Source organism: Lepisosteus platostomus, chromosome 4 (genome assembly GCF_059453375.1).
Source record: "Lepisosteus platostomus isolate fLepPlt1 chromosome 4, fLepPlt1.hap1, whole genome shotgun sequence".
NCBI classification, from domain to species: Eukaryota; Metazoa; Chordata; class Actinopteri; order Semionotiformes; family Lepisosteidae; genus Lepisosteus; species Lepisosteus platostomus.
Genome location: NC_142614.1, coordinates 16,457,635 through 16,479,779, shown reverse-complemented (window position 1 = coordinate 16,479,779; position 22,145 = coordinate 16,457,635). Strand labels below are relative to the sequence as shown.

The 22,145-nt window shown below is 36.9% G+C and overlaps 1 protein-coding gene across 1 annotated transcript in view; it reads left to right on the top strand.

Annotated features, from left to right (window-relative positions):
- The first annotated feature begins 3,418 nt into the window (after positions 1-3,418).
- Positions 3,419-22,145, top strand: part of fgf10a (fibroblast growth factor 10a) — a 38,388-nt gene continuing 19,661 nt past the window's right edge. Inside the window, exon 1 of the mRNA XM_088628766.1 lies at positions 3,419-4,279. Coding sequence (XP_088484892.1) covers positions 3,991-4,279 — 289 coding nt within the window. The 5' untranslated portion in view covers positions 3,419-3,990. The remainder of the gene's footprint in view (positions 4,280-22,145) is intronic.

Here is a 22,145-nt window from a genome sequence, read left to right as displayed (position 1 = left end):
TAGACCTGAGAGCCATGGGTGGAGAGAAGACAGATAGGCAGGAGAGAGGCTGACAGCTGAAAAAAAGAAGTGCATTTTAACTGTAAATAGAAGATGGGCCTAGAACATGTTACGTAAGATAGGATTCATCTAAAGAAGAATGATGTCTCATTTATCTCCAAGATAAATTTCATGACCCTGTTATAAACATTTACCACACTAGGGGGACCTAGTGAAGTTTCTAAATGCTTCAGTCTTCAACCCTGTACAGTATTTCTCCTGAGGCAGAGTATTTTATAAAAGTGAAAAGCTTATGACCTTTTCAGAAATTTAACACTGACTTAATCCAATCTTCTAAGATATATGTTTCAATGAATGGCACAGTTTTGGCATTGTTACTGTGGCTAGAAGCTGTTTCATATTTTATTATCAAGCTAACAAAATTCTCCGGAGGTAACTTTCTCTTCATTGTCCAAAGAGAAACAAAAACAATTACCTCATGTATAGGAGCATACAGGTTTAGGAAAATGCAAGATTCATTTATTGAAATATATACACACATAAAACAGCAATTCTTGTAAAAATCATTAATTTTTTTAAGCTAATGTTACATTAAGTGATTCAAATCTAAAATAATGACTTCACTCTTCTTCAAAGTGTGCTAAGGGTCATTATTTGCTCAGAAGAAAAGGTTATGCTTAATTCTTTTCTTAGACCACATAGTAGAAATGTTGTCGTACTACTACCAGTCTGTTTAATTAATAAAGATAACCAGCATCAAACTTCTGAAGAAAAATTCCCAACAATTTATTGTTTGTGACTATGGGTTTGTTGTCTCCAATTATTTTAAATAAGTTGCATATGTGGAATACTAAACTTAACTTTAAATTAGATATCTTGTCAATAAATTATCTATTTATCGTAACTAGAGTTAAACTAGTTTAATTTCATTGTACATAAAATTAAGTTTGTGAAAGTCAGTTTTCACATGTGTAATTCCTAAATCAAATCATATCCATACTGTAAGTGCATTCAGCTTCAGAAAGTAATCTACAAATCTACTAAATATGTTTAATAAGAAATCATAGAACTGAATTTTCTTATATTTTTCATTTGAAAACTTGTGTGGCTTTTAAGTGCATCTGTGCAACATAATGAAGTCAGTATTGTTTCCAGTTTCTCTGTGGTTCATAATAACTGTCTCTCAGGGTCAGTTAAGCTACCAGGGACATGGCTCAAACAGATGCTGACTTTTCTTCTTTTCCATCAATTTCTACTGTTGGTTGATTTTTTTAAGCTCGCCCACTGTTGCATCTGCCTTCTGAGGAACTGTTAGAACTCTAGTTATATACAGTATATAGTTCCAGCCATAAACATTCCAGCCATCATAGTTCACATTGATGGTTGTTAGTTGTTGGATATTACAGAATCAACACCAGATGTATCTCTCTGAAGAAGATCAAAGAAGAATGATTGAAACTTAATGCAACAATACTTGCCGTAGTTTAAGAAGAAAAAGTAGACAGAATAACTTAAGGATCAATTTCTGATTAATATTTGTCTCAGTTACTGGTAATCTAGTGATTGAGTAGAATCTATTTTAGGCACTTGCCGACAGTTAACATACTGTTGTGGTGCATTCTGGCACAAAAAAAGTGAAACAGAATAATCACGCTTTAATTTCCCAAGTGAGTAGTCCATTTGGTTCTTTCAGCATTATCTGTTATATACATACTCATTGATCATTTTTTGCGTCATGGTTTATGTTTAAAATATAGTAGATGTATTTTCTTGTTTGCTTCTTACTCTGTTTCATCAAAATTTGTAAACTTTTGAATATTCGTTCCCTGGGTTTCACTTTGTGTGGTGTCTTAAAAATGATATATTTTATATTAATTTGGCTGGGGTTTGAGAGAGGGAATTTTGTTACTGTAACAGAAGGATCATAAACTTTTCAACCCCATTTTTTCACCCATATGAATTCTACTCCCTTTCCAGTCTGGTTTATCTGGAGGATGAACTGGCAGTAAATAAATGCAATATTTTGAGTCTGTTTTCATGCGGTTATATTGACAATCTTCACCTGCTTTTAGCATTATTAAGGTCATTCTAGGGTTTAGGATAACATGAAATAAATACAAAAATTTCAGTAGATGATGATTTTGTTAGAGAAAAAATCTGACTTCATACTATACCTTGGTGGATTGTCATTTAAAAACTAGCAATGGTCTGATTTACAGGACTAGGAGAAGCTGTTCTCATGCCATGAAATATAACCCACAGCTCTGGCAGAGAATCAGTCAAAACACAAAAAATATTTATTTGTCTACAAAAAAAAAAGAAAAGCTGTTTAGAAACAGGTTGTGAGAGAAGCAGTGGAGATATGGTTTGAGAATAAAATGTGAAAAGGAAATTAAACAATTCAGACACTGGATTCTAAGACCAAGATTTTATGATGAGATCTTTCAAAACACGGAAAGGTCCCTTTTCGCTCTCATGTTAAAGCATTATTTGGCAAATAGCTCGTTAACATTTGCAAATTGTTTGTGTATGTCTGTTTTCTTTCTAGAAATCTGGGGGGGGAGGGGAGTGGTAGAGGATGTTATTGGTGGGTCTGGGGGCTTGGATACTGTTGTGGAAACAGAAAGTAAATATATGTATATTAGGAGATGGGATGTGAGGCTGTTGGTAGTGGCTAACTTTAGCTTTCAAATTCTCGCTAATTAGGAAAAGAAAGAAAATATTTTTTTGTTTGTTTGTTTTACAGACAGTAATTTATCTGGTCCGGCTAGCCTGCTGTACGATACTGCATTCCGTGCACAGAGGGCGTAAATAAGGGAACCCTCTCTCTCCATATCGAAAAGGCAGAAGAGACGAAAACAGGATTAAAAACCGAAGAGGGTGGAAGGAGCCACTAAGTAAGGACACGAAGCAATGTGCTCAAGGTGGCTCTAAAAACAGTTCAATGCCAAAAAAGTGGCCACTGGGAAGTCTGTCCAACAAAGAGGCTCCCTAGAGGGAGCTGGATGCGGTGCGAGAGACAGAGAGATTAGCAAAGCCATGAGTACACAGCCCATTCTGTTGGCCAGCCTTTAGTGGAGGAAAAAAAAAGAAAAACTGAGAGCAATTAGCCAGGGCTGAAAGTCTGCCTCAAAAAGGGGTAGCAGTTGGGAATCTTCTGAACTTCCCCTCCCCTCCTACCTCCCCCCCACCACCCGCTCCAACCCCACCCCCCTCCCTTAAGGAATTTTGCAACTCTGCTGCCTGGTTTCAGATGTCTTCTTTTGCTCTGACCCAAGGGACCGACTGACTACCACCTCCAACTACCTCTGTAGGCACATCCCACCTCGGCAGAATAATCACTGACATTATTCACCAGTCTCTGACCTGTTTACTGCTAAGCAAGTTGGTGGTGGTTGGTGTGTGTGTGTGTGGGGGGGTGGGTGGGGGGGAGAGAGAGAGAAAAAACACGCTCACTCAACACACACACACATCTTCAAAGCCAACTGTTTTTCATAGACTGCCAATTAGCTAAAGAGATTACATCTGGTCCCTGTGCTGAATAAATAAGGTGAAAAGAGTGACACGAATCAGACACTTCGGAGAGGAGATCGGCTGTGTTCAAGAAGCCCCTAAGTGCTTCAGCTGTGGGGGGGGGGAGAAGCGTCATTCACAGAGGGAACTCCCGACAATATAAAACCCACAGACTTCAGAGGGATTACACTTACGGATTTTTCTTTGCTTTCCTTTTATTTATTTTTTGGGGTCCAAGAGAAAATTTATTGTGAAAACTTTCTGTTTCAAGCAAGGAGCCTTCAAGGGGGGGGAATTCAGGCTGCACGCTGGAGGTGGTTTGAGTTATGGATGTTGGTGCACTCCGTTCGACAGAAAGAGGAGCTAGAGAGGGGATAACAAGCGACGGGACCTCCACTTGCCTCCTTCCACTTCTCCCCAGTATTCCAGTATGTTTCTTTATGTGAGACTTTTTCCAGTCCCAAGAGCTTCAGTACAATGTGGAAATGGATACTGACAAAGGGTGCCTTAGCCTTTTCACACCTGTCCTGTGTCTCCCTGCTTGTCTTGATCTACACTGTGTCTATCACCTGCAATGACATCGGCAAAGACATGCATTCAGCAGGGGTCACCAACTCTTCTGTGGTTGTTGGGAGACATGTGCGCAGCTACAATCACCTCCAAGGAGACGTTCGCAAGAGGAAGCTCTTTTCCTTCCAGAAGTTCTTTCTCAGGATTGATAAAAATGGCAAAGTTAATGGGACGAAGAGCAAGGATGATCCCTACAGTAAGTAACTTATCCTAACAAATCTCTTCCAGATGTAGGTGAGAGAATGAGACTAAATATTTCCACCCAAATGTCCTGAAAAATGATTAATGTAATGTTTTAACACTGCAAGAAACTATTTACAACTGTAGATAATACCCTGTTACCTCTTATGTTTGGTGTCCCTCATTTGCGATAGAAAAGACAGTGAAATAATTTATCACAACGGAAGCTGGAGAGCTTGTGAATTTGCCGTTCTGTCTCTTCCATTTTCTATTACAGCAGTAAGCTCTGATAATGTAGAGAAAGCCTTGTAGTTTCTCTGTGCTCTCATCAATAGAGTGCCTTTGTGATATTTTTTTTACATTCGCATGTTTTAATCAGTGGCTAGTTACGTATGAAAGACGGAATCTGAAAACAATTATGCTGTGCCATTTCAGTGGTTTTTCTAAAAACTTTAAACATTAATTTCTTTAGAAGAGAAGAGGGTCTCTTGTGGTTCAGATATTATTTATTTCTGCACTTCATGCTGGTTTGAAATGATCAGAGAGTCTGAAGAAGCTAGGCTGTAATGCACCATGACCACTATTTGTCTTCATTTTCCCTTCCCCACTGTAACTGTATATTAGTGTTCATGCTGCCAGTAGCACACATGGTGTTTTCTAATGGTTTTTACTATTAGTTCTGCTGCTAAAAAATAGACTCCCCATCATACCAAAGTACTGCTCCCTCATACCAGGGTTCTGCTCTTTGAAATCAGTGTTGCTCTTTTGTACCAGAGATCAGCTCTTTTACACCAGAGTGGTGCTCTTTAATATTAGTGTACTGATCTTTTAAACCAGAGGACTGCTCTGTTATACCAGAATACTGCTATTTGAAATCAGAGTGCTGCTCTTTTATATAAATGCACCGATCTTTTATACCAGAGTAGTGTTCCATTATACCAGAATACAGCTCTTTTATAACAGAGTACTGTTCCATTATATCCGAGTACCGCTCTTTTATACCAGGGTATTATTCTGTTATACCAGAGTGCTGCTCTTTTATGCCAGAGTACTGGTGTCTTATACCAGAGTACTGCTCTTTTACAGCAGAGTACTGTTGCGTTACAGCAGAGTACAACATTCTCTGTAGAATAAACATTTCTCAACTTGAGACCCACCTGGCTGCTGTTCTTCTTCCATCAAGACTTTGGTTACACCTCATGCACACATTTCTGCTCGTTAATTAAAAACTATCTTGTGAGCTACACGTGGTAGAAATTGTACTTCAATAGGGAAGTATTGAAATGTTGTTTAGCTGTACTGGATATGGATTTAAGAAGCTTGAAGAAGGACCTGTATCTTCTCTTTCTTTCTTTTGTAATGTTAAGCAAAAAGTAATCAAAATTGATTAGGTTAATTCGTTTTCGTAAGTGGATTTGCAGTCCTCTTAAATTACCCTTGTCTATAAAATGAAAAGTGCACTAAAACTTTAGAAGTGCTCAGGCAATGGTTGATACATTCTAAATAGTAAGTGTGTATTTTAGAATGTGCAACAAAGAAGTGCTTTCTTATTTATAGTGTGTTACATAATATAGCAAGAATAAAAAGTAAATATCGTTCACAGTAATCTTTATATTAAATTTGAGCTTTCAGATTGAAACCTGAAGTTTATAATTTAAATACAAAATGAGTTCTCCACGAAAAATATAAAATGTTGTGTGCCCCAATTCTGAATTAATCAAAGGATATCATCACATTTTATGATAAAGTGTGCATATGAAAAAATATCCTTGTTTGTGATTTGTTGTAAACGTGCAAAAGTATCAACCTATTTTTCTACTTGTTTTCTACTCTCTCTATATATAGACTAAAGATGAATGATTTGCATTATGTACTGAATAAATTGGTGGTAATACATTTTGTTTCTGTGAGAGGCAACTAAAGGGTTAAGATGCATACTAAATAATATGAAATAATACATTTCAACCAGTATATTAAATCTGAAAAAATTAAATTGGCAAAAACGCAAGTAAGCAGGAAGGTCTCCTTCAGTAGACTTTGACTTGCTCAGGGGCATACAGTATGTTAGGCAAATGAGTTTTTATCTGACATAATAGCCTTGTAACAGATGCATTCCGTGCAGAACAGATAATCCCTCTTATGTTTATGGTATCTGTAGGAGCAAGAGTGTAAAACCATAGATCTTAGTGCAGGTTGGTACAATGGTCACATGCTGCTCTGTTCATGTAGTGAACGCTAGATGGTGTCCATTTGTATTTTTCTACATATAACTTAAGGTATTTTTCTGTGACAACGTACCGATACCCTGGTCTCACATTTGATGGAGATACAGTATGTAAAGGTTTTTTACCTACTGCCAGGCTTTAAGGTGAACAGTATTTACTGGCACCAGCATCCTTTTAGATAGTAATGTAACAAAAAAGGCTTTAACAGCAACTTGACATCCTTTCGCACCAATTCTGCAACGAAATACCACTATAACTACCCATTATAACGACCTGAAGACAAACTCATCAAATTAATCATAGTCCCACTGTCTGCAACGGATATCTCTGGTGAAATCATACTATTTTTACACCTTAATTTTATCCAATACATACAGTAGGAATAACTTTATTTGTATTTCAACTTATTGCAATAATATGTGAACACCACCTATACCATAGGCTATGTTCTGGTGAAATATTCTGAATTGCAGATGTAGAAGCACAGACTGAGAAATACCTGATAACTATTGCTCCTCAATCTTCCTTTCCATTAACCAGAGTACTTTGGATGATGGGAGAGACCAAACTGCCTCTTCTGAAAATATGCAAAGTATTTTCATGAGAATTCTGTCTGTTAGCTACCCAAATATCTCTCCACTGCAAATACAGCACATGTGTATGTTAGTAAGAGCATTTCCAAATAAAACTACTTAACGTGGCAGGTCCAAAATGATCTTAGCAACTATTTAAGGCTAGCTGTCTTCTTTTTGAAAACATTACATTGCAAAGTTGACATTTTGGATCCAACAGAATCAGGCATGGGAAGTTCGCCGATATTCATCTCGCAATCATTAAAACTGACAGAAGCGAAGAGTTCAGATAACAGGAGCTGAAGATGGGGGAGGCAAAGAGGAAGTGAATGCGGAACATCTTAAGCTTCTTTGTGGAACAAATATCTAGTTTTACACCAAAGCATTCACAATCTCTTTTCCTAAAGGAATGCAGGAATAAATATTTATGTGTCCTAGGGTTTTACTTTATTTACAGTTTGCATATCAAGCTTTTAATGTGTTTTAACTTGCATGCCTTTGTTTTGCAACATTGGCGTTTTTCCTTTACACATCCAGATTATCTAGTGTAATGAACTGCACTGCTATACAAGTTCGCATATTTGTGCCAGCCACATCTGTTTCAATTTAGAATACCCACACTTAGTGTTCCTAACCAAATGTAAAGAGACCACTTACTTCCTATTCACTTTTAAGGTAGTAGAATATGGTACCTTGAGCCATGTTTATGAGGAATCTTGATGGCAAAAGAACATTTCATATACAGTCATTTAAACCTCTAATAAAAAAAAAGTTTTGCATTGTGCCCACTATTCTGAAAACCCCATCTGTTGTAGAAACCCATTGTTAAATAAATAAGGACAGCCTTAATCCCGAGACTTGCATGGTAGGTTAAATAGATTCTCAGTTGGAGTTTTAGGATTTCAGAGTTAAATTCTGTGACTTGAATACTCTTGCCCCCAATATGCACCACAACCACCACCCAAGTCATGTTAGAGGGGAAACTAACCAAAGTATTACTCTCTTTCATTAAATGGGACAATTTTTCCAATTATGCTGTCAAGAGGCACTGGATCCCATTAAATAATCATAAATCAACAAACTTAATTCAGAAGATCTGATTTCTGGCAAAATCTTTCAGCAGGTCTCCATGAGTATTATTTAAATTGCCATTTTTTGGTGCTATAATTTTTTGTTGCTACAGTACGTGCCTTAAATGAACTTTTGTTGTCTCTCAAAATACTTTCTACTACTGTAGGTAATGATGATGATGATAATGGTGATTTCTATAGCGACTTTCATAGAAAGACATCTCAAAGCAAAGATTAACATAGAAATAAAAAATTAGCTGCAGTTATACAGTATTAAAAATAAGGAATGCTTTTTCTAAAACTGTTAAAAGCCTTGTCACTCAGTATACGGTATACGGTTTACCAAACAAGAATCTAAGGAGCTGAGCTGTGTGAAGTGGAATAGCCCAGTAGTATAATAAATGTGGAGAAGGATTATAACATGTACCCTAAAAAGAGACACAGGGAGGATGCCATATTGGAATCCTAACAGGACTTAGGTGTTTGTAGAACTTAGGTCTGGTTAAAATTCTAATTGTTGAACATACTGATGCCTGTCGATGGTAATTTTAGAGACACCAGCAAGCAGTGCTTTACAGTGATCCAATCTGATGAAAACAAAAGAAGGAAACAACATCTCTGTATCTGACTGGAACAAGAGAGTTTTAAACGAACAGTATTTTACAAGTAAAAAAAGAACATTTCTGCTGATCTAACATCTAAACATCGGTAGCCATGCTATTGATGCTAAAGTCATTCAAGCATTCATTTTAAGCAGTTTGTCTGCCACAAACAGTTTAAAAGCTTACAGATTGTGTGTGCAATTTGTGAGAAAAATTACTATTTACTATCACTAACACTTTACATACACAATGCCTGAAAAGACATTTCTAGCATGCAAGTTGAGGTTTTTTGTGAGCTTCCTTGGTGCAGTAAACCTCTAGTAGGCTATGTTCTGACAATGTAAGTGCCACTTCATTTCAGAGCACTCTAACTCTGCTGCAAAACTGAAAGGAATGTTAAACAGTCAGCAGTGGTAGTTCACTGGCAGTCAACCTCATCTCTCACTGGTCATGTTCAGCTCTGATTCCAGTTTGGTTAAGGTTTATATGGAGGAGAGCCTGAGGTTAAAAAACAGCTAGTACACCGAATAGAATCCAAACGAATGGGTGAACTCTTGCTACAGTACAAAACAGTAGAGAATCCAGTTAGAGGAAAATCCCCTCAGAATAAAAATAATAATCTGGATGCTGGATGTACATATATATAGGACAAGAGATTATTTTCAGAACCTTTTATTATATTTCACGTTAAACCTCTTGTTAAGCATTATTAAGACATTAACTCAGTTGGGTCTATAGCTAGTTATTCTTCTTACAATTCAGAAAAAGAGATGGTTGTTCCAATCAATTCTAAAACAACATTCACTTCTCAGCAATGATTAAATCCTCTTTTTTCCCATCTTTTCTTTTCCTTCTTAAAACATTTGCAAGGGGGGAGTAAGTGCTTTACTAAGACTTTTAAGAGTCTGTGTGTGTTTGTAATCAGAACACAGCCTGGAAGTTAGCATAGGCCTCATATGTGGGGTCATTAAGATATTGTCTTAATGCTATGCAATTACATGGGAAAAAGCCACTATAATGGCCACAGGGTAGCCTGCCCACCAAATTGTAGACTATTATGGTCTTTAACCTCTGAACCTCTGTAATACCTCTGTATGGGAGCAATATGTTTCGGGTGGGAGTGCATGGGTAGGTGGAGGAAATCTGATAGCCAATTGCTAATCAAAGGGGTATTTAATCAAACTTGTTTGGCTTAATAAAAGAAAATTCTTATTTAAGCTGAAGGCCGATGAAAATTGAAAATAAACTATAGCCAGTGTAGAATGTGACAGGGTGACTGGTTTCTGAAGAATGGAACTACGCTACCCCCCAGACCTTTTGTGGCCTGCACTGTGAGGCGCACTGATAACCCAGACCCCCACCACCAACACACACAAACCACCTCCGTTTTAAGCCCTTGGGGCTCATTAGGCCCCAGGAGGTGCTGTTGCATTGGCAAATCCCTCTGGACAGCTGCACCCCATCCTGTCCCTATATAGTACTGCTGCTGAAGATGCCCGGCTGGAGTCCAAACTAATGATTCCAAAGTTATGAGGCACATCCTGTGCTCTGGGCAGGGGGGAAAGAACCCAATAGGGATGTACAGGCCCAGAAAGCAAAAGTAGTTTTCTTGTTTATTACTCCTTGGCCAGTGCTGGATGCTAGCAATTTTTCTTTTGATTAATAAATTCCAAGGCCACATACATAAGCAGAATTCAGATCAACATTGTTTACAAAATGTTTAGTTTTTCTCAATTGCTTTGTAAACTTCAAGCTTGAATTGTATGGTCTTTGGCCATGCTCTGCTCTTGACAATCAAACATTACATTCTTTTCTCTCCTGAATATTGCTACTATTACAATATTATACTTGTTTTTCTTAGTTATTCAATTTATTTGTTTCCTTTTATCTATAGTAAGCACAATGCTTGGTAAATTGCAATGTATCCAGACATGCCCATATTTAATTTTTCTAAAAAAAGATTGGAAATGTGGAAGGTCAATTTCCCCAATGTGGAATGGAATCAGGAAGTCTAAGATTAGCAGATGGTGACAGTGGAGATGTACTATACAGGTGAAAAATAACATTGTTGTAGGTGAAATATGATGAATGCTGTGTTTATTCTTATTATCATGAACTAATCATTGAATCAGACTTGACATTCCCTAACCTAAACACTGTACATGCTGTTCGCATGGCTCATTGCCATCATGTCGTCATTATTGTATTTCACCTACTCTTTTTCCAGAGCACATTGTCTCACATATACAGTACCGTTTCTTCTGACATCAAGTTATATTCTCATTCGACTTATATTTCAGTGTACAGAACAAGGTGCTGAGCCTTGCTGTTGAAGCTGATACGCTTGCTTCTTTCAAGTAATGGCTAGATGAGATTCTTGGAAGTGTTACCTACAGTACTAACTGCTAAACAAACTAACTGATGGGAGGCTAGATTATTTAACATTTTTATGTGATTATGCACTTTAAAACCTTTGATGAAGCCATACAAAATTGAACTGAAGTATCTCTTGTGCACAGTGCTGTCAAGATTTCTTGATTAACACACTTTAAGTGAAAATTTTAGAGGCATGATTTTTATTGTTTCCATTATCATTCTTAAAACACACAGAATGGCCCTTTCAAAGTGTTCAAAATGAATGATACACTTGTATGCTTTTAGTGCTGCAGATGTTAATGAGGTTTAGACATATCACAGGTCCAGTAAAGCCTGCAGTATAAATTTGAGGATTAAGGTTCTGACTTGAAATTGTTCTGATTAATGATTGACCTGCTATGCTTAACATCTCTAGCAAAAATAACCCTTACATTTTAAGCAGTCTAATAATTCAAAATTAAGACATAATCGCTTGGAAAAGACCATAACAAAAGAACCAGAAGTTAAATGCAAATTAAAATGTGTCTTTACAGAAAATATAGATTTTTCTGCAGTAAGCATTTGGGACAAATCAAATTAAATATAACCACAGAAATACAGTATAAGTGCTATTTTCGGTTACCTCTATATTGTCATGCGTTAAATCTAATTCCCCCAAATGTAATCATTTGGTGGAGTGATTGAGTGAACTAATTAAATGCATCTGTAAAACTATCCAAAGCATTTGTAATGAAGTGTATATGTATACTGTATGTACAGTACCAACAGTGAAATGGTCTGTTTTATGAAACTTTTTTCCATTGTAGCCTTTAACTGAATTGGATTACTCTAAGGAGAAATATTATTGTTCCAGCACCACTTAAAGTCTGAGTAAAAACAACCTTTTCATCTACTGAGACAATTACCCCCAATCAATGCAAAAGTAAGTTTGCTGTGCAGAAAACCTCAATACAGTAAATGAGGGGAATCATCTGAAAACACCTGACTGTTAGTGTTCCCAGGTAAAAAAAAACAGACCAAAGAAATTGGTGCATTGTCTGGTTTTCTTCAGAGTTCAGCCTCTTTTTTACATTTCAGTTTTTCTATGTGGTGGGGTGTCTGAATATGTGAAAGAGCCTTCTACATGCTGTCTGAAACCTAATACTCCTCACTTTGTCTCATTCCTTTTGAGGTCCCATCTGCACAAGATCATGGCTGCCTTTGTCATGTTGTTTTCAAAAGCTTACCGTTTTTCTGCTTCACACAAGACTCTGTGTGAAAAATGTTTACAGTGGAATTCTGACCTCCAAACTTCAGCAAAATATTTCAGATGTCACCACAAATGCAAGGGGAAGGTTTTCTGTGCTCGGCACTGTAGCTCTATGAGGTTGAACATGGTTAATTGGAAAAGTATCTTAGGACTTAATATATTTTAATAATAATTATAATGATGATGAGTGTAAGTCATAATTATGAGTAATTAAAAGTATGAAAATAAAAAAATGGTGAACGTTTGCTTCAATATAGAAATTGTTGGTATGTGTTTGCACATCTCAAATGCTAGACGTAAAAACTTCTAGCAATTTCATATTTATTTGTTTTTTTTAACAAAAAGGTAAAAGTTAATTCCATAAAGAGAAGTTAACCAAAAATATATATTTTGAAGGTTAAGCCTATTGTGGTGAGATTGTAATATGAATTTCTGTGCACAACTGCATCATACACACTTACAATAATTAAAATTTCCCATAATTACATAATTAATGCATTTACCAAAAGAGATGTTAAAAATCACACATACCACAGAGAAAACATACAAAAACCAGGATGAATATAACAAGTTCCTAATCATTATGATTGTGTAGATAACATGAAATGTCTTACATCTTCTGCAAAGGTAAGAAGAGGTACTGTATAAGAGAATCTTAAAACGCCTTAATAGTGTCATACACATTTGACTGAAAGTATTTAGCAGAACACTTTCACGGGTTCAGGGTTCAATTGTTTGCTAGATGAAAGGGTCAGAGTTCAGAAGGTTCACAATCATGTTGTCAAATTCACGTTCTGCACATTAAAAGGGGTAATAGCTATTGCTACCTTTTCCTCTCTCACCCACTATCAGATCTATTTAATAAGCTTCCTTTCACGAAGTGTCAGGGACAAATGTGAAAATAACCTCTGCAATTTAAGGTTGCAATACTTAATGATGAAAAAGAGTTGTTAAATTGTATTATAAGTATTTACTAAAGGCCACATTGTTATTTTGTTATTCAGAACACATTATTGTTATTCATGCACATTACACTTAATTAAGGAAAATTACAACAAGTTCCTAAACTAAATACACATTCCCTCACATGGTGAAAACTGGCAGAATATCCTTATGTTCTCTATGGTGGAGAATCAAGGCTTTCTGTGTTACAATTTTGAAAACATATCTTCTGAACATTGTGTCATTGCTTTAAAATCTTATCGAAAGTTTCCCACAATCTCCCCTTTTTAAAACAGTAAGGAAAATGTTGCATCTGTGAAATGCTTCTGATGGCTACGTTGTTTTCCTTTTTAAGGGAAACACATTTACCAAGTCATCAGGATTTACAATTGTTCAGAACTTTTTGACATTACAACAAAAGGGAGTCCAAGAAAATGTTTTCTCCTTTGAGTTGGTTTTATGGATCAGTAATATATTTAATGTGTCTCCCTTTCTTGGTTTGCACACTGAATGATGGGTTACTGAAACAGATACTAAAGAAAAGCACTCAATTGAAAAAATGTGTGCGATTGTCAGAAAAAGAATTACTGTTAGCAGCTGAATCAAGTACTACTGTAAAAAAAGAAAAGTGAGATAAAGATGTCCAGGAGGCAATACCGTCTTCAGTTTATGACTTTAATTATTTTATCTCTGCTCAATGTTAAATTACACAGGTTGTGAGTGATTTAATATAAATTATTTAATATAGGCTTCCATTCCAGCTTGTTTTTGTTTTTCCATGTACATCTTTGCCAGCAGTGTGGAGTAATACCTAAAGTGGGGCTCTGGGTTTCAGGATCAGAACAGGGGGGTTGTTCATGACACAAATCCTGGGTTTGATGCTGCTGTTGTAGTTTTGAGCAAGGTCCTCCACTCAAATTGTTCCCACACATATCCTGCTGCTTAAGTGGGTCTCCAGGACATCATTTGTGAGTTGATGTACCTGGTAAATTATCTGTTGTTTTAAACAACCACAAACCTAGGATTTTTTATTCTTGTTGACACAGGGCATAAAACTTAAAACAATTTTTGATTAAAGATTAAGAGAGCACGATAAGAGCTTTTGCAATCTATTTGGTTCAATCTTTCAATCTGATTTTACAAATAAACAGAAAGCTATAGGATGAGCTGCACAATGTGGAGATTTCTGGTTTGAATCCAGCCTGTGTAACTGTCCCAGCGAGAACTAACATAAGATTAGGCGAGAGGAGGCTTTTTCAGCCCATGTAGTTTATTCTGCTGCAAGTAGATAATTGATCCCAGGATCCAATCCATCGGTTTTCTGAAAGAAGTCAGGGAATCAGCTTCAACAGCATGGCTGTGTAAGTTGTTTCAAACTCTCATTGTGGGGAAGCAACTCCTGTACCCAGTTTTAAGTTCCCTAGCTTGACTTTGTCAATGCCTTTGAGGATTTTGAATGCATGGTTTAGCCCCCCTGTCTAGAGCAGATGAGAGCCTGTAGGGCTGTGAGCTATTAATAACTGGAAGAGTGGTCGGAGATCTGGTTCACCATTAAGTCCTAAACATACCTATTCTAGTTTGCAGTGTGAAACAAATTAAGCAACCTGGTCATACCATGGAGAGGAACAGGGTGGCAATTGTCATTCTTTTGCCTATTGCTGTTTGGAAGCAGCAGTATCTGCTGTTTCCTACAAAGTATATGGAAAATAACTGGCAGATCCTGATCCTGATCTTCAAAGAGATCTCAGATAAATTTCCTTATATCTATAATGGAGTGCCAGATCTAAATATGTAATTAGAAATATATACTGTATAAAACTCTTCTTCACAGTTTTTGTCTTGTCTTTAATAGCAATATATTTGATGTTTCTGACTGCCCCCACAATGACAAAAGCTGAAAAGCAACGTAAAGGTCGCCATCCTTATGGGGGGTTGCAAAAAAAACAGAACAACCCCCCCAAAAAAAAACAATTAGACATTCTAAATTTTAAAATGGCAGCTACATCTTTCTTCTAACGCAATTTGTGCACCCAAAAAGAAATACATGTATATTGTTTACATGTCCCCTCTCTTTCCGTATCTTGCAATATTGTGCGACTGCAGTTTTCTGTTTTTGCTCTATAGCGTCTTCCAACTGAGATTTTGAAGCACTGTATTTACAAGGGGAAGGTGATAACCAGCAAAGGATCTACATTCTCTACAATGGACTCCTCCTTGCCCTTTGTCACCCTGGATAACAAGCTGTAAGAGTCCTAAGTAGCTGATTTCACAAGGGGGGAGTCTGCCAGCTTGATAAACACTGTGCTGAGCAGACAACAGCTGAAGCAGAACTTGCGGAACAGAAATAAGAGGATGGGCAACAAGTAACTAATCCTTTAAAGCCCAGAGAAATTGACAAAACTATTACAGCTCCTGACATTTTCCCGTTTTACTAGATGGCTTGACAGAGGCACCTAAGAGGCAATGGGGATGACGCAGCACTCTTGTGCTCCATCAGTGAGCATTAAACCAGTGCTGGAAACAAGACAGAAGCCAGACTAAACCCAATAACCTTTCTCCATGGGTAGAAAATGCTATGCTATGCTAAATGGATTTGGTTTATCCAGACCTAGTGTTCTTAGAGGCATCGTGTTGAATCGTCTTCTAACATGAAAACATGACAACTACTTATTTTGGTAGTAAGCAGCAACATCTAGCAGCAACTAATATAAACTGGGGGAGAAAGTACTTATGTTATGCAACAGGTTGTTTTCTGTATTTTGCATTTTATTTTTTAACTGCACACAACAGTAAAGGGAGGGTGAACGACAGAGTCTAATGCAAAGTTATTTTAATAACATTTGACATTGTGGTGCAGGGTATCTTTAGGGTTGTATGTGCAGGACTCTCCACTTGTCCTGTAACTCCTTGCTAGTCACCAGACTTTCAGTTATGTCAGTGGGAGGATATCTTTTGGTTGGTGACAACTCTTCTACCAAGCATTTCAGACTTTGCACCATGACTGTGATGGGAGAATGTGCAGGTCTGAAAAAGCACCTATCCTTTCTCCTTACCCCAGGGAATTCCATCAGAGTGAGCTGTGATGGAAGGCAAACTAGCATAGATTTCCACTGGACAGATGGAAATGAAAAAAAAAAAAGATCCAACAATCTTTCTCTTATTTCTCCTTCATGCAACTGGCAAACTGAGCAGCCAGGCTCACGGCCTCAACCTTCAAATCAGTGAGCTCCTCCTGGCTGTGTGCTGTGAGAACCACTCACCTGCGTTACTCTTAGCCTGCAGTGTCAGGATTAGCAACAATCTGATGACCCATTCCTCACTCAAGCACAATGTGTCACTCTCACAGGGGGCACTGTTGGAAAAGCTACATGCAATTCTGCCATTCTTAGAAACATCTCAATCTATGTTAAAAGCATGGCTTTATACTGTAGGTACAGCAAGGGAAAAACATATTTTTTAGCTTAATTCAGTGTGTGTTGAGAAGAAGCATAATAAGAACAAACTCATCTGTGGTTTGTAATAATCAGGAGTGGGCGATAGTCCAATACAGCAATGGAATGACGTAGTGGGAAGGCTATAGGGTGAGAACGGACTTCTCGTGTTTACTCACCACCTGGTCAATTCCTGCTCTTTCCTTTGGTTTTCACTTCTCGCTTCTCTTCCTCCATCTCACAGCTGCTTCTTGTCTGTAGTGTCTGTGTGTCTCAGGAAGGTGCTCCTCCATTCACAACTTCCCCGTCTGCCTCTTTTAGTCCAAATACAGCTCGTGCAATCGAGGCCATATGGTCAAATGTGGCAGCCTTCTCGTTGTGTAAACTTCTGCACAGATTCCTCTCTGTTTTAATGGTTTAATTTTATTTGGTTCGCTTTTTCTCTCTTTTGTTTCACGGTGAAATGTGTTTTATTTGGATCATTGTTTGTGTTAGTTCATCCACAAATCACCCCCCCCCCCCCCAACTCCCCAGGCTATTTAATTGTGTCTCATTGAAACTATTTTGTTTCAATGAAGCTAAACGGGTTAAATATTTTAGTGGTGGATGTCTGACTTAAAGCTGAAACTGGAAGTGTCTGGGTTCATACACAGCATCTGCTGTAATTGTGTTTTCATTGACCTTCTTCCCTTTTTGCTTTTTTCATAGGTTCTTTTATGGTTCTTGTGGGAATTTGTAACCACACATACAATAAAAGAGACATATGAAGAGCTCTAACTAAAAGAAAAGGTTGACATGAATATTCTTCCTTTACAGTTTGGCCACAATGTCTTTACGGGCTCTTTCTGTTCAAAGCTTTACTAAGAGAAACTGAAAACACTTTTGCATTAGATTGGACATCTGGGATTTTTTTAATGCCAGTAGCCTAGAGTATAAATTTAATTTTGTGCTTGTGACAAGCTATTGTTTCATTTTTTATTTTTTACATTTAAATAGGAGTGGTGGCTTTAGGAGTGGTGGCTTTTAGCAGTGACTTATTCTGAGAATTTTCTCTTCTTGTCCAAGTAGTACTGTTTCTTTTTTTATCCATATAATTTGATTCTTTGATTAATTGGCCATGGCAGAGTCAACAAATATTTTTTAACAGACACAGCATTTGATGGAGTTTGATTTCCACTCAACCTAGGTTTAAACCTAGGACTAAATTTTCAAGAATTTGATGCCACCACCCTGGTGTGACGGAAAAGATGCACATGCATACTCCTTGCTAAAATCAAGATTTCAAAATAGGAATTTAACAGAAGCATATTTACGATCTACTGTCATAAATTAATATGAACAGTGTAATAATCCAAGGTAAATCATACCTTATAAAACTAGAACCTTAAATCATAACTGGTATTATTACACCAGAAATGCATATTATTCCATACATTCATCTTTCATTCATTCAACAATAGATATACAGTCCAAAAACTTTTAATTATATAAATGAAGAATAAAAACAAAATAATTTCCTTTTGCGAAATGAAATACATTTGGCTGGTTTCCTACACAGACCTTAAACGTTATATCTAAGCGCTAGTTATCCTGCCATTCCAGTACAATGTCATCACTCTGGACTTTACTCAAAGCCTTCTGAGGTTGGGAATGCAAGTGTTGGACTGCATTGCTTCTTGTTTTCTTCCCTTCAGGTTGACATATCTGCAGCACTTAAGCGTCACAAGGGAAGGTCGATTCCTAAGTGGAGAGCCTTCTGTTTTTCTGAGGAGTTTGTCCTTTGACATGCTTTGCCTCTTGTCACTCGAAAAGATCTTCCTTTTCAGCGCTCCTGATGTGCTGCCAGCGGAGGTGAATAAACATTGCCCCCCCCCCACCTCGCTGTATTGATTCTGCCACCCTTCGCATTGACCTCAGAGAATGTTTTTTTATTCCTCCCCCCCCCCCCCACCAGACCCTGTTCTCCTTTTGAAGAAGAGCTGGCACCTACAGCTCGTATGTCACAAGGCACTAAAAATGTCAGAGTGCCACAGCAGGCCTGGAGTTCAATTGTTATTATCCCCTGTCTACGAAGGAAACAGTCTAATCTTCTGAAAAGTAATGAAAGCCAGGCTCAATAGCAGCTGGAGAGCTTTAGAAGGCCGACCTTTTTAACCAGGTCCTGCCTTTTTTCCGCGCCTCTTAGCGTTAAACAGCCAGCGACGAATGAGTCCTGGTGCGGCACCGTTGCAGGAAGAAATTCAGGCAACTCTTTAAGTTCCTGTATGCAGCATTCTCATTATTATTTCTGCTCTTGTCTCCTAAGTTTAAAAGTTCAAACCGGGTTTCAGAAGTTTGAGAGACCAGATGTACATCTAACCTTTTGCCCTCGTTATTTTAATTGGCTTGTGTTTTAGACAATTTAGAACAAGGAAAAATTGACTTGGTCTGGCAGTTTTTTTCCTTGTTTATTTATTTTTCTTGATCCGCACAGCATTCAGGGTAGTTATAGCTGCTGTAATTATAACATGTTATACTGTGTGTTACAGTAGTTATAACCTTTATGTTATACGCAATAGCAATTATAACTGCAAACAAAAACAGTTTTAAGATTTTTTTAGCGACACTAAGAAATCCCATTGATCTGCATAAATTTATTAAGCGTTTATTAAAAAAAACAGGCAAGAGAATCAATATACAGTATTAGGCACATAATGTATTAGTTGAATAGTACTAGTTGAATACTATAAATTACCCCCATAAAATATTCACAGGCACTTTGTAGATCATCTAATATTTTTCAAACACGGCACTTATTTTCATAGGAAAATTAAATAGCCTTATCATATTAAAATGAGCTCCCCAATAACATGAACATTTTCCTCAGTACTTCCACTCACGTGGTGTAAATAATTCTTTATGTGTTTAACATTTCACATCTGTCACTCGACTGATCACTTAAATCTTAGTTTTATATGTCGGCAAAGATGGATTCCATAGAAACACTGTTTTGCATTTCCTGTTGTGTGAGTCAAAAATATATAGAAGACCTCTTATTTAGTTTGTTTTACATTGTTGGCTTAATCATGGTCACCAGAAACATCAGGGGTACCAGCATTTCAGAATTCTTTTTCTGTGATTGTACTAGCACCATACAGACTTTTACCACAAGAAGAAAGGGAGCAGCCGAGATATTGACAAATCAATTTAGTACAGTGTCAGTTACTGATGTATCCACACTTTCTTGGACTGGGTTATCAGCTCTAAAACTTACCATATGCAAGAATTTCTTCTCCTTTCACCCAACCAGCAGCTGTTTTTCTCATTTCTTTTCACTGTGTATAGCTACGTATTTATGGCTATAGCTAGTTCTGTACACGCAATATTACATTTAAAACTATTAAAATATACATGTATATTACCAATATACATGAGTCGGTCACTGAAAAGAACTGAGTATAGGCCTTTCATTAGTTAATCTGAATTTCTGTGAAAGTGGTGAAGTAAAGTCATTCATAAAATTGTATGCCTTTAAAAGAGTAATAAGTGCCAACGACATCAGAAAGCAATTAACTCATCAGAAGACAAAAAACAAGATGTCTGAATTCATCTACATTTATCATGGCTTTTTGAAAACCAAAAAAGGAGTATAAATTAAAAGCAAACATGAATGAAGCCAAATATCTTCAATTCATGTGGAATTAATTCATGTGGAATTCATTCATCATGAATTTGACTTCTAATGAATTTGAAGCTCTTTCATAGTCACTAAAAAATACAGTCAATGCCTTAATTTAAAATAATTCTGTTGATAAATGCAGGTGGGTGGATTTTTGTCTGTGAGATAAATTATATTTCCTGTTGTATGAAAGAGAATAAAAATAGAATATTTCTTTGTAAGTCAGTATGAATAAGGAAAAACTGGATGTTATCCATTCTCTGTCCTATAGGAAATTTTCAACATTATACAATACAGAGATTGAACACACATTTTAATTTACCTCCTGGCAAATAATTTGTATCAGTTTAACAACTTTTTCCTCCATGTTATGACAGCTACAGACATTTTGCTGTGTGTTATGTGAACAACATATACTGCACAGTATTGCACATTCTTAAAGTAATATGTCCCTGTAATTGGCAATTATGAACTTATGATTTCTTTACTGTTGTGTGAATTTACAGGACGCAATAAAAATTACCTTATGTGATATGCGTTTCCTGTCAAACCGATTTTGGGTTTTGCAGCAGTCACACACCAAACCCCACAGGTATGTTTCTGGTAATAGTTACCCTAAATCACATTTTCCCTAGAATATATATTGCTAAGAGGTTATGATTATAAACAGATTAGGATTCTGAGGTTTTTTTAACCCTGTGTTTAGACACTGACAGGTTTATATTCCATTTTAAAAAGCTAAAAAAAGGAACTGAAAAACTACACAAGAAATTCAAATTGGCAAGCCAGACTAATCTCTAATTCAGGTTTAGCATGAGGAAATAAACATAGAAGTGAATTTAATACATTAATTACTTATGAAATTCTGCATACCCGTCTTAGATTAAACTAATTTAAAACTCTAAAACCAGTGTGACATTTCTTGGAAGTTATCTTCTTGGAACACAAGCTTCTACCCAATCATTTTTTTCCCAGATGGAGTAATGTAATTGATTGGAAAACTGGTGCTTATTCCCAACCATTATTTCATCTATTTTGTGAAGATGACCAAAACCAGACATCACAAATGTCCTGCGCATTTGCTGTCTGTGGCTTGGTACCCCTTTTCTCTTACTGTTTTAAATGAATTCCACATGTGGAGTATTAAGACCATGAAAAAAATAGGCAATCAATAACTGGTGTGCTTTGGGAATTTTCTGAGATTATCGATAACAGTTTATACGGTCAGATACCAGGGATCACAAAGTCTGGTTGTGTTATTAATCGGCAGTTTACTTTGGATCTAAGTTTTTCTAATACTTATAAATCACAGATGGTAAGCTGCTATATTGTTAAAAAAACTGTTTAAGTAAACACTCTATGATGCTTGTTGTCACAACGGCTTAATAGCTTAGTCTGGTTTTTATCAATGACAGTTTAATGTAATGTGTAGGTCTTTCACTGCCAAGGGAACATGTTAGTGTGGTTTTATGATGAATCATTGAAAAACTGGGTACAGTCCTTAATTAGAATAAGAGATGCCAGAGCTGTCCACATCAAGAGGTGCAGCACACTCAACAACCAATCCGGAAAACAACACTGTCATTAAAACAGCAGAAAAGCTGACTGGGCCACATACCCTGAAGGTTCTTTCTCTAATTGTCTTTATGGTTCTGAAGCCTCCTATTGTCTTTTACTTGCTACCCAGCTTGAATTCTTCCCACAATTTTCTCCAACAATTCCAACAAATTCATTTACAGATCTGTAGATTTCACAGC